This window comes from Hyperolius riggenbachi, chromosome 1 (assembly GCF_040937935.1).
Source record: "Hyperolius riggenbachi isolate aHypRig1 chromosome 1, aHypRig1.pri, whole genome shotgun sequence".
Lineage (NCBI taxonomy): Eukaryota > Metazoa > Chordata > Amphibia > Anura > Hyperoliidae > Hyperolius > Hyperolius riggenbachi.
In genome coordinates, this window is record NC_090646.1 from 515,328,869 (window position 1) to 515,341,780 (window position 12,912).

At 41.2% G+C, this 12,912-nt stretch overlaps 1 protein-coding gene across 5 annotated transcripts in view; it reads right to left on the reverse strand.

The window, feature by feature from the left end:
• Positions 1-12,912, reverse strand: part of ABCB9 (ATP binding cassette subfamily B member 9) — a 66,573-nt gene that overhangs the window by 23,733 nt on the left and 29,928 nt on the right. For all 5 annotated transcript variants that reach the window (XM_068244257.1, XM_068244274.1, XM_068244236.1 and 2 more), the window contains 2 exons: positions 7,720-7,850; positions 848-1,053 (listed from right to left, as the gene is read on the reverse strand). In XM_068244257.1, coding sequence (XP_068100358.1) covers positions 848-1,053; positions 7,720-7,850 — 337 coding nt within the window. The remainder of the gene's footprint in view (positions 1-847; positions 1,054-7,719; positions 7,851-12,912) is intronic.

The window sequence follows — 12,912 nt, forward strand, 5'->3', positions numbered from 1 at the left end:
GCAGTGGCCGTTTCCATTACTGCGAACCGATTGCGTTGCGATTTTGGCCCGAGCACAGTCATCATCCTGTGGCATTTTGGATGCGAATCAGCTCGACTATACTGAGTATAGTAGCTCAAGCACGGAAATTGGTTTGAAACGTGATTGTGGTTGGGATTGCAATTCATAGTGGTAAAGAGCCCTTAGTGTGTTTTTGTAACTTGCTAACCTTGGCATTCGGTTAAGCCAACTGTGTATTTGCTATATATTGAATAAATGTTGTATTTGGCTATCTGTACACCAGCAGTGAACCTCATTTGTTTTACTATTATTGAAATGCCTTATTGGAGGTTGCTTAATTTGTCAGTAAGCTGTATATCATAATTCTGTTTTTCCAATGATTTTTTTCAATACTAAGAAAGATTCCCTGAGGAGAAGAATTAGTCCAAAACCTGTCAAATCTGTCAGATTTTTACTACCTATTGTAAGTGACAGCAACATAGAAGAAGTAATTCTTAGTGCATTTTAATCTGGGAGAAATGCACTATTATACGTATGTGTAAACATGTATTTTAACCGTATTCAATTTTTTTTGCAATAGTGGTCCTTTAAAAGATCAGCAGAAAACGTTTAATTTTTCAGTGTCACATTTGGGATGTGCCAAATTGCTTGTTGCTATAGTTACAAGTGTAATTTTTCTTTTGTTGCAGTTTCCACAGGTCAGCCCTACTGTTACTCCACAGTCTGTAAATATTACAACACATCTGGAAAGCTGGGCAGTTCTAACTCACAGACATTCATTCATTTGGCAAATGAGAGTGGAAACTCTTAGCTGACAGCTATATAGAGCACAAGGGAACGACCAAACCTTGTAATATTTGCCATACACTCTGGAAACCAGCATGATGATGGGGAATCCCAAGAAGGTCAGCAGGGAGAGCTGCCATGACAGGCTGAACATGAAGATGATCACCCCCACAGCTTTCACAACACTGCGCAGGAAGACATTGACATTTTCAGAAACCACGTCACTAACAATGGTTGTGTCAGATGTCAGCCGAGAGATGATGTCACCTGCAAGTCACAAGCAAACATTTCATTCAGGAGTTAAACTATCACAGATCTTTTTTTTTCAACTGTGCAACAGTAAAGCAAGCCATATGGTACTTGTACATTAATCGACACTGTCTAAAACCGCACAAAACTGAAAATATCATCTGACTTCAATGGCTTGCGTTTGCCCAGCAGCAATAGAAGGGAAACGCAAAAAGGTGTACAGTATATCTGTTATGCCAAGGAATGGCAGTGCAGTGCTGCCTCAGATAGTTGTGACAAACATGATACACAGAATATGTTGTAATAACTGTGTAACTGAAAAATAATAATAACAAAAATAATATCTCGCTAATATTATAAATGCAAAAGTATGGATGTTTGTTAATCATGCAATAATGGCTGAATGGATTTGAATGAAATTGGCACACACATAGTACATTACCTGGAATAACATATAGGATACTTTTTATCGCCATAACCAAAAAGTGGGCTGAGAAAAATACACATTTCAATGGGAAAATGTAAACCGCAGCCATTGTTTATAGTAGGGATCTCAAACTTTGCACAATTGGTCACTGGGATTAATATTCAGAAAAGTGGGTGGAGCCTACAAAGGCCAATTTACAACTCACCTATTGATTTTCAAGGGGAATATTTGATTGCTGCCATTCTTCCATTGTTAATGGAACAAGCCTCAAACCTGGTACAGTTGGTCATTGGGTGACTCGGGTTCAAATTCAGAAAAGGCAGTGGAGCCACAATCAATCAGATTTGTTTAATTTCAATGCAAAGTATTGATGCCAAAGATTTTATTGATAATTGAGTAATTGAGTGTTGGGGTTAGAAAAAGTGGCAGAGCCAACACCGGCCAAATACAGTCCTGGTATGATGATCTGCTCGGCTGCCTGTGCAGGCAGGCAGTTTTTTGGCCATTGTTTGGGTTTGCATGCTGCAGGACTCTGGAAAGAAGAGCTTCTGTCAGTTTTTCAGCTTGTGCTTGCTGAGGAATTTGCATACGTTGTCATGCAAATTGCCTGGCCACATTCATTGGAGGCGTGTACTATAAGTACTATGTGTTTCCCACAATGCTTCGCTGGTCATAAGGATTTAGTCCTGTGTAACACTCCTGTCGGGAGTGTCAGCCTTACTCTCTGTTTGAAGATCAGCTTAGAGTAATTCCTGGAAAACTGCACTAGGCAGGTTTCCTTAGTGCAGTTAGGATTGCTTATATGTTTGTTTGTTCTGTTGCTATTGTCCTGTCCCAGCGGTGGTCGACAGGAAATGGTTGATCTCTGTTCCTGGAGTATAGCTGGTACAGCGGTTGCTACCAGCTATCTCTTCTGATCTGTCTCACTTGGATCGCGCTAGCATCTTGCGCTAGCGCTGTGGATCCTTCTGTTCTGTCTCCTGGGGTCTCGCTAGCCACTTTCCGCTAGTGCTGTGGAACCTTCTGTTCTGCTACTCTGTACCTGGATCGCGCTAGCCACTTTCGCTAGTGCTGTGGATCCTATCTCTCGCTTGTCCCTGTTTTCGTGTGTCTGTCTTGTCTGCTACGAACGCTTGCTGGAGGCTCGGTGAGGTAACCGTTAAGCAAGCGCTTGCGTCCTCTGTTACATGTTTGTCTTGTCTTGGTTAGTTAGGCGTGCTTGTCTCTATTGTGCTTATCACGTGGAGACCGCGCACGAATGCGCGCACTGTTGCGAATGAGTGCGGTGTTCGCGTTCAGTTAGCGTTTGTTATTTTCCTTGTTATTCTCATTGTATTATTTGCTGTGCCTTTGCTAACCTCGTATTCTGTTCTGATCTGCCTTGTGTCACGTCTGGCGATCGCACATCTCGCGATCGCGTTCCTATTTCATATCTGCTGTTGTGTGTGCACTGTCGCGGGGTGGCGACTAGGTTGGCGCACACACATACAACCTGTCCCTTTGCTCGTTCTCATTCGCAATCGCCTCTCTTGCGATTGCGTTCTGCGCTTCGTACAATTCCTGTCTGGCATTTGTGGAGGTACAGAGGATTGGTTCCTCTGCACTCCCCAGCGCCATCTGCCGACAGGAATGTCCCTCTACAGGTGCGTAGCACCTTTTGCTGGGTGCCTGCAATTACACGCTTGTGGAGGATTTCCGCCGTGTCAGCGCACGCGTTTTGCGCTGATCACGGAGAAAGTTCCACAATCGTTACACCTGGCCAAAAGTTTTGAGACTGTCAAAAATATGAGTTTTCACAAAGTTTGCTGCTAAACTGCTTTTAGATCTCTGTTTCAGTTGTTTATGTGATGTACTGAAACATAATTATTAGCACTTCATACGTTTCAAAGGCTTTTATTGACAATTACATGAGATTTATGCAAAGAGTCAGTATTTGCAGTGTTAGCCCTTCTTTTTCAGGACCTCTGCAATTCGACTGGGCATGCTCTCAATAAACTTCTGGGCCAAATCCTGACCGATAGCAACCCATTCTTTCATAATCACGTCTTTGAGTGTCTCAGAATTAGTTGGTTTTTGTTTGTCCACCTGCCTCTTGAGGAATGACCACAAGTTCTCAATGGGATTAAGATCTTGGGAGTTTCCAGGCCATGGACCCAAAATGTCAACGTTTTGGTCCCCCGAGCCACTTAGTTATCGCTTTTGCCTTATGACACGGTGCTCTATCGTGTTGGAAAATGCATTGTTCTTCACCACACTGTTGTTGGATTGTTGGAAGAAGTTGCTGTTGGAGGGTGTTTTGGTACCATTCATTATTCATGGCTGTGTTTTTTGGAAAAATTGTGAGTGAGCCCACTTCCTTGGATGAGAAGCAACCCCACACATGAATGGTCTCAGGATGCTTTACTGTTGGCATGACACAGGACTGATGGTAGCGCTCACCTTTTCTTCTCCTGACAAGCCTTTTTCCAGATGCCCCAAACAATCAGAAATGGGGCTTCATCGGAGAATATGACTTTGCCCCAGTCCTCAGCAGTCCATTCACCATACTTTCTGCAGAAGATCAATACCTGAAGTTTTTTGGGGAGAGAAGTGGCTTCTTTGCTGCCCTTCCTGACACCAGGCCATTGTCCAAAAGTCTTCGCCTAACTGTGCGCGCAGATGCGCTCACACCTGTCTGCTGCCATTCCTGAGCAACCTCTGCACTGGTTACACTCCGATCCCGCAGCTGAATTCTCTTTAGGAGACCATCCTGGCGCTTGCTGGACTTTCTTGGATGCCCTGAAGCCTTCTTAACAAGAATTGAACCTCTTTCCTTGAAGTTCTTGATGATCCTCTAAATTGTTGATTTAGGTGCAATCTTAGTAGCCACAATATCCTTGCCTGTGAAGCCATTTTTATCCAAAGCAATGATGGCTGCATGTGTTTCTTAACTGGTCACCATGGTTAACAATGGAAGATCAATGATTTCAAGCATCATCCTCCTTTAAACATGTCAAGTCTGCCATTCTAACCCAATCAGCCTGACATAATGATCTCCAGGCTAGTGCTCGTCAACATTCTCACCTGAGTTAACAAGACGATTACTGAAATGATCTCAGCAGGTCCTTTAATGACAGCAATGAAATGCAGTGGAAAGGTTTTCTTGGGATTCAGTTAATTTTCATGGCAAAGAAGGACTATGAAATTCATCTGAACACTCTTCATAACATTCTGGAGTACACGCAAATTGCTATTATAAAAACTTAAGCACCAACTTTTCTCATTTCCAATATTTTTCACAGTCTCAAAACTTTTGGCCAGGACTGTACATACCCAGGCAATGCCGGGCCATTAGCTACTTAATAATAAATCTTCCATGCGTTCACACGTGGGCTCTTTTTACCTTCTAACTTTTTCTTATTGCTAAATTTACTGTATATTGACTCTAGTATAATGCCACTTTCTGCAATCTTAGTCCGTGCAATCATGATTTTAGGTTTGTGGAGAGTTTTGCCCAGTGTGGGGTTAGATCATAGAGAATATTCTTGCCTTGACAGCAAGCTGTTATTTCTATCCAAAAGGGACAAGGATAATGACAGATAAAATGATCAGGCCAAATAAAAGAAGAATTTGGTGACTGTATCATATTCAAAGGGCTGTCATCTAGATTCTAGAAAACAATATGCAGCTCAAATACAACATTCAATATCTTTATTTTGCAGGCTTTGCTACCACCTAGAGGAAATCCATTGCTGTTGCAGACAAAGACAATGGCGTAACTTGCTAATCCTCTAACTTTCATCTCTTTATGGCCCAAAAAGCAAGAAACACATTCAGAACCACTGGTGTATAGTGTACCTATAATTTATACATTTTACAGAGCCTTACTTATCTATACGTATGCTGCTGTACAGTGTGTCTATAGCTTTTACATTACCCAGAGCCTTAATTATGCCTATGCTGGTGAACAGTGTGCCTATAGCTTATACATTTACAATGCCTTAGTAATTGATATGCTGGTGTACAGTGTGCCTTTAGCTTTTACATTTACAGAGCCTTATAAATCTATATGCTGGTGTACAGTGTGCCTATAGCCTATAGCTTATACATCTCACAGAGCCTTACTAATCCATACGCTCGTATACGTGTGCCTATAGCTTATACATTTACGGAGCCTTACTAAGCGATATGCTGGTGTACAGTGTACCTATATAGCTTATACATTTTACATAGCCTAACTAATCCATACACTGGTGTAGAGTGTGCCTATAGCTTATACATTTGACAGAAACTTATTAATGCATATGCTGGTGTACAGTTTACCTACAGATCATAAATTTACAGAGCCTTAGTAATTCATATGCTGGTACAGTGTGCTTATATCATTTTACACAGCCTTACTAATCCATATGCTAATGTACGGTGTGACTACAACTTTTACATAGCCTAACTAATACGCTGCTGTACAGTTTACTTATAGCGTATACATTTTACAGTTTTACTAATCCATACGCTGCTGTACAGTGTGCCTATAGCTTGTACATTTTATTTTACATAGTCTTACTAATCTATACGCTGGTGTCAAGTGTACCTACAGATTATAAATTTACAGAGCTTTACTAATCTATATGCTAGTGTACAGTGTACCTATGGGTTATACATTTCACATAGCCTTACTAATCCATACGCTGGTGTACAAGGTAAATATAGCTTATACATTTTACATAGCCTTACTAATCCATATACTGGTGTACAGCGTACCTACAGATTATACATTTACAGAGCCTTAGTAATCTATATGCTAGTGTACAGTGTACCTATGGGTTATCCATGTCACATAGCCTCACTAATCCATACGGACAAAAAGTAGGGATAATAAAAATTGCATCCTGCAGGAAGAAAACACAGAGACAACAGGAGCCCAAATGGTGCAGTATGTCACAGTACCAGAAGTATGTAAAATATGCAAATATATTATACTCACAAAGGTGGGTTGCAGAAGGGCAACCGACCACTAGAAGCAGGTGGAGATGTATAACCCCGACTCCACTCGGGTGACCAGACAGAGCTGGTGATGGTCGCACTCTTGATAAAAAGCAAACCTCAAATGACCTAAATTGGTCAAAGAGGGTTGATCCAAAAGGAGGGTGAAGGCACAAGGTAAAGGGGGAAGAGGCGCCCAGAGCAGATAAAATACGTTAAAAACAAATAAAATGAAAAAAGTGAGGTGGCTTACCTCAATGAAGACAAATTCACGTATTAATAGAATCTTATTGCACTGGCAACGCGTTTCGTGGGTGCATACCCACTTCCTCAGGCCAAATAGCAGTGCCTAATAGTGCTTGTAGCCACAGAGGCGCCTTATTTATGGCTACAAGCACTATTAGGCACAGCTATTTGGCCTGAGGAAGTGGGTATGCACCCACGAAACGCGTTGCCAGTGCAATAAAATTCTATTAATACGTGAATTTGTCTTCATTGAGGTAAGCCACTTCACTTTTTTCATTTTGTTTTTAACGTATTTTATCTACTCTGGGCGCCTCTTCCCCCTTTACCTCACTAATCCATACGCTGATGTACAGTGTAAATATAGCTTATAAATTTTACATAGCCTTACTAATCCATATGCTAATATACAGTGTACCTATATCTTATACATTTTACATTGCCTTACTAATCCATATGCGAATATACAGTGTACCTATAGCTTATACATTTTACATTGACTTTACTAATCCATATGAAAGTGTACATTGTACCTATGGCTTATACAGTGAGAGAGAGAGAGATACACAGTCATGAGATATTTGTGTGTATGTGTGTGCGTGTTTGTTCATGCAAATACAGCATAGAGAGAGAGAGAGAAAAGCACACTAATTTGCAAACCTGAACATCTTTGTGCAAATCAACTGGCAACTGACTTGATAGAGACACTGAAGAAGTTCACTGAAATCTTTATAAGCAGGAAATCTTTAAGTTTAAGCACTTAATATACCGTAATTTGCATACTGTATATGTGCAGGATATATTTAATAAATACATCCAATTGTTCATTTGAAAACTTGCAGTTTTTTCTCACAGTGTTTAAAGCCTGGTTCACATATCCAATTCTGATTGGCCAATCACTGGCTAATTTTACCTCTTCCGTGGAGTATGTCAGCTTACCTGCACAATCGGTTCATAGTATTCAAAATCTGTTTACCCTCAAAAACCATGGGGGTGGTACAACTGGCAGCCAGTCAGACTGTGTCATTCATTACATTGTTGGTAAGACTGACCTGTGTGATTCTCATCAAAGAAGCCAATCTCTTGTGCTACCAAGGAACGAAAGAGCAAATTTCGAATTCGAATATTCAGTCTGGCAAATGCAAAGGTGAAAAGACCACCCCGTACCCCAGCAGAAAATGAGCTGGAAAACAAGTAAAATACTTTTAGCATAAATGTGAAAGAATTAAATCATTTTTTTATGCTAATGGTTATGTTTGGTGCCTCAAAGGGTGGCCACACACCATACCATTTAAAAAAAATTTGGGGGGAGAATACCGATTCATTTTTCCAGTTAGGTTAGGTGGGAGAAGGTGCCCCAAAAGTATAAACAGTTTAATGCGTGTAAGGAGTCTTAGCGCTACACCACTTCTAACATAAATTTACACAAAGTCCACACCTAAAATAGGAGCAACCCCTTCCCATATATGCCTCTTATTATATAAAAATAGAAGGTGGCGCTGCACAACACAAACTATATGAGCACACTTCACAATAAAAGATAATAGCAATACAGTCCACATATGCAGAGGGGTGATATTATAGTAACTTCTTACCTTCCTCTATCCTCCACCAGCACCCGGTGAACAGAAACTCACCAGAAACAAAGACCTTCACTTAGGTCTAATAGCGCTTTGGGACACTTCGGGCCGTCCCCCACCACACCGATCTGCTGTGACTCCCTTTATCTTCTTTTCGCATCAAATGCCGATCTCCATATAGAATTACCTCAAAGCAAATGCCTCATATAGTGTAAAACCGATAACATTTATTTATATATAAAACAGATGTACACTCACACATTTTCTTCTTCAAAAGACAGCGCAGAGTTTTTATACGGGCTCTCCCCCGTTGGGCCCCGGTTGGCACTTGTAATCCTACTGCCGAAGTGGCGTGCACTCCACTATTCCTCAGCTTAGGATGCCGCTCTGCCCTCGTGGTTCAGCTGTTTCCGCATCAGTAACCCTGCCTTACATGTTTCGTCATTGCTGACTCATCAGAAGCTGGGGGCTGTACGGATAAACAGCTTTAAATACACTCTACCCCACCCCCTTTGCTCAAAGCCATGACCTAAACTCACTCTCCCATAATCCATCTTCCCCTCAGCATTCCAATGCCCAATCAACAGGTCAATCGTCATTACGCTACCGGCGCCTGCGCACATCGTTCGCCATCCTCCGCATACAATGCGGAGAACATTGCGTACCATCTATGCGTATCTCCTGCGCTCCACGCAGCGGCCGATCGTCATCATGCTGTCGGCGCCTGCGCACATCACTCGGCATCCTCCGCATACAACGCGGAGATCAATGCGTACTATCTATGCATATCTCCTACGCTCCATGTAGCGACGGAAGCCCCGAGGTCCACATTAACCTCCGCTTAAGCGCATATGAGACGGACGTATTCACGTCCTATCTTTGCGCTCCACTTGCGTTCCAACACGCTTCCGGATACAACTTTATATTAATAAATGCTGGATATAAGTAAAATTACATCCATCTTGCTGAGGGGAAAAAAGGATCCTACTTATACCATAGTTCGATTTAAAACCTTGCCCAGCATAACGGGCTAACCATCCTAAGCTGAGGAATAGTGGAGTGCACGCCACTTCGTCAGAAGGATTACAAGTGCCAACCGGGGCCCAGCGGGGGAGAGCCCGTATAAAAACTCTGCGCTGTCTTTTAAAGAAGAAAATCTGTGAGTGTACATCTGTTTTATATATAAATAAATGTTATCGGTTTTACACTATATGAGGCATTTGCTTTGAGGTAATTCTGAATGGAGATCGGCATTTGATGCGAAGGGGAGATAAAGGGAGTGAAGGTCTTTGTTTCTGGTGAGTTTCTGTTCACCGGGTGCTGGTGGAGGATAGAGGAAGATAAGAAGTTGCTACAATATCACCCCTCTGCATATGTGGACTGTATTGCTATTATCTTTTATTGTGAAGTGTGCTTATAGTTTGTGTTGTGCAGCGCCACTTTTATATATAAACAGTTTAAAATAGTATAGTCTTACCTCCGACGGGAATAACAGCGAGAAATTTCTAGTTAATCGGACACTAAAAGATTATGCGTTTTGCAAGCCTTCACCGCTTCCTCAGGTGAAAAAAAAATGTATATATATATATATATATATATATATATATATATATATATATAAATATAAAGCACCACGGACTTGGAGCTTTTTATCCAAGTCCGTGGTGGTATCACACAAACACATTTTTCCACAATTATGAAAAAAATTATCGAAAACTCCAAAACAATTATTTGGGTTTAAATAAAGAAATTGACAATCTACACCATTCAATTTTCTAAAAAACAGGTTAGAATTTTCTTGATAAAAAAATAAACTTTACATTTTTCTTTACACCCAATATCTATTGAACAATGGAAAAATAAAATATTTTTATTGCATCTTGTGTTGCCACCTTTAAACATACAAAACTCAATGGCATCTGCAGCTTGATTTAAAGAAAATGGTCAGGGACACTAATGACAGAGTGAAGCTAGCTTGTATGTCACAGTAAGGTTTAAGCAGTCTTATGGTGGCCACTAATGATTCAATCTTTTTCATCCAATTTTACCAAATCTATCTAGTGTAAAGCCGGGTCTACACGGAGCGATCCGGAGACTCAATTACTTGCCGGATCAACTCTGACGCATCCCCGCTCATGCGTCGGATTCGATCCCCCCTTGTCCCCGCTGGTGCCGCTTACCTTCCGCTCGATTCCCCGCTATTGTTTGCTTGTGGGGAACGAGCGGGGAATCAGCCACGCCGAGATCGGACCTGTCGGATCTTATCAATCGAACCGCATCAGCGGCTCGATTGAAAAGACACATTGTGCCGTGTAGACCCAGCTTAAAGAAAACCTGAACTGAAATTGAAAAGTCAAAATAAACATACACAAGTCACACTTACCTCCCGTGTAGTCTACTCCTCAATCTCTTTCTCCTCTCCCGCATCCTGTTTGTCCACTGTGATCAAGGGAATTCTCCGTCCTCTATTTTGAAAATGGCCATTACCCCATAACAGCTTTCTGGTCAGCACATTGTTAAACTGTAACATCGCCCAGTTGAGCCATAGGGAAACATGGACATTACCGGGCACTTCAGTTGTCCACTCAGCTATAACTGACAGCAACTGATATATAACTGACAGGAACTGATATATTTCAGTTCTGACAAAATGTTGTCAGAACTGGAAGGGATCATTGTCAGAAGAAAATGATGAGCTTCTGTGAGGAACTGATGGCAAGGTAACTATGTAATGTTCATTTGAAGTTACCTCATGTGTTTATTTTAAATAATTTTACTCAGTACAGGTTCCCTTTAAGGGTGAATTGAGTGAATATGTTGAATGGATAACTTAGGCAGTTCTCATATACATTCCTAGTGATTTGGGTCACCCCTTACTTACTCTCTTATATTACATAGAAAAGGTAAGATTGGCTGAAAAAGATTGGATTATTAGTGGCCACCTTTACAAGAAAACAGCATTACAAGTGGAAAGCAGAGGCGCTCACTAAGATGCTATTCATTTCAAGCCAATGCTAATTCATTTTATGCAAATTATGCAGTTTTCAATTGACTCCATTTGAAAGGTCCAATTTCAAGCTTCATTAATTTACATAAAATTAACAAATACTTATCAAAATTATCAACATCTTATTGACCATCTCTAGTGGAAAGTAGAGTGCACAAAGGTGACCTGGCTAATCTCCAAACCACTGTAGTTAAATAAAAATGTCAGCAGCTTAGTCAGTTGTCCCTAGTAAGTAAGTGTCTACTGAGTTGTCCAACACAGTGTCTGCGTGAGCAGAATCTTGCCTATTCCGGTTGGCCTACTAAACCCTCATTTGGCCAACATAATACTAGTGTAGAAACTTACTGTATTGACCCATTGCTGCAGGGTTCTCACCATCTCCCTATCAATAACACATCTTCTATTCTTCCCGACTGTGGCTACTGAGGGCTATGCCTCCCCTTAACACATTAAGCCAATCACTGAGGATGCATTAAGCCTCCTCACTGATTAGTGTAAAAGAGGCGCCCAATGGATATAAAATAGTCTAAAAACATTAAAAATGAAAAGGATTGAGGTGGCTTACCTCATAGACGTCAACTCAATTATGGTAGAACTTTTTATTAGTAATGCCAAGCACAGGCAACGCGTTTTGTGGGATCAACCCATTTCCTCAGCCAAAAATAAAGTGCTGATGCAGTCTAATAGCTGCATACGGGGCGCCTCTAAATATTCTAATATTAAAAAGTTTTAACTCTCACCCCCATTTTTTGACAACATATAGGAAGGAAATTACGGCAACAATATATGGAGCAGATAATTATTCCTGTAAATGGGTAAGTTATCCAAAATGGGGGCTGATGCCCATATATCTAGCAATGTATGGTCAATCTGCCCATGCATCGCTAACTGTTTGGGCAGATCGACCAAGAAAAAACACAATGGGGTGTCCACGGGCCTCAGACCTTACTCAATGTGTCGCAGAGAGTCACAGACCAAAGTAGGAGGTTCATCAAGCCTCCAATATAATCACGCACATACACATACAACCTGATCTGGACTCGACCCTTATAGGAAAAAAAATTGACAATTTATTTCCATATTCAAGCGGTTTCTGGCTCCATGCCCTTTGTCACGTGCTTAACCATGTGGACACTGTGAAACAATCATATAGACAATCCAATGTAGACACACCCACTCAAATTAATTGGGAGGCGGGCACAGTTCTCTTACAATCAGTTAACTGTTCATGCATAAAAGACAAGCAATTACTATTAGAATAAAATTTAGAGAAACCGAGAGCCCAATATAGTGTAGTATGTTAAGCATAAATAAAGTAAAGGTAATCAGTGAGAAGAGTATACTCACAAACGTGGGTTACCACTCAGGCAACCACTGTATAAGCAGGTGAGGAGATCAAACCTATCCTCACTCAGAGAAGTCGTTCTCTGTAGATCCGAAAAAGGGGTAGATCACCCCTCCACCTCAGATGAGGCGCTACACCTGCTATTGCCGAAATCCTGTTCTTTCCACGTTTATTGCCTGATGAAACGGGCTTGGCCTGTGAAACGCGTTGCACTTTTTTGGGGTATTATATAATAAATGTGATTTCTACTATACAGACAGTCTTTCGTGTCTGCTTTATGGAGGTAAGTTCACCGCTTCCACCAAGCTAATTT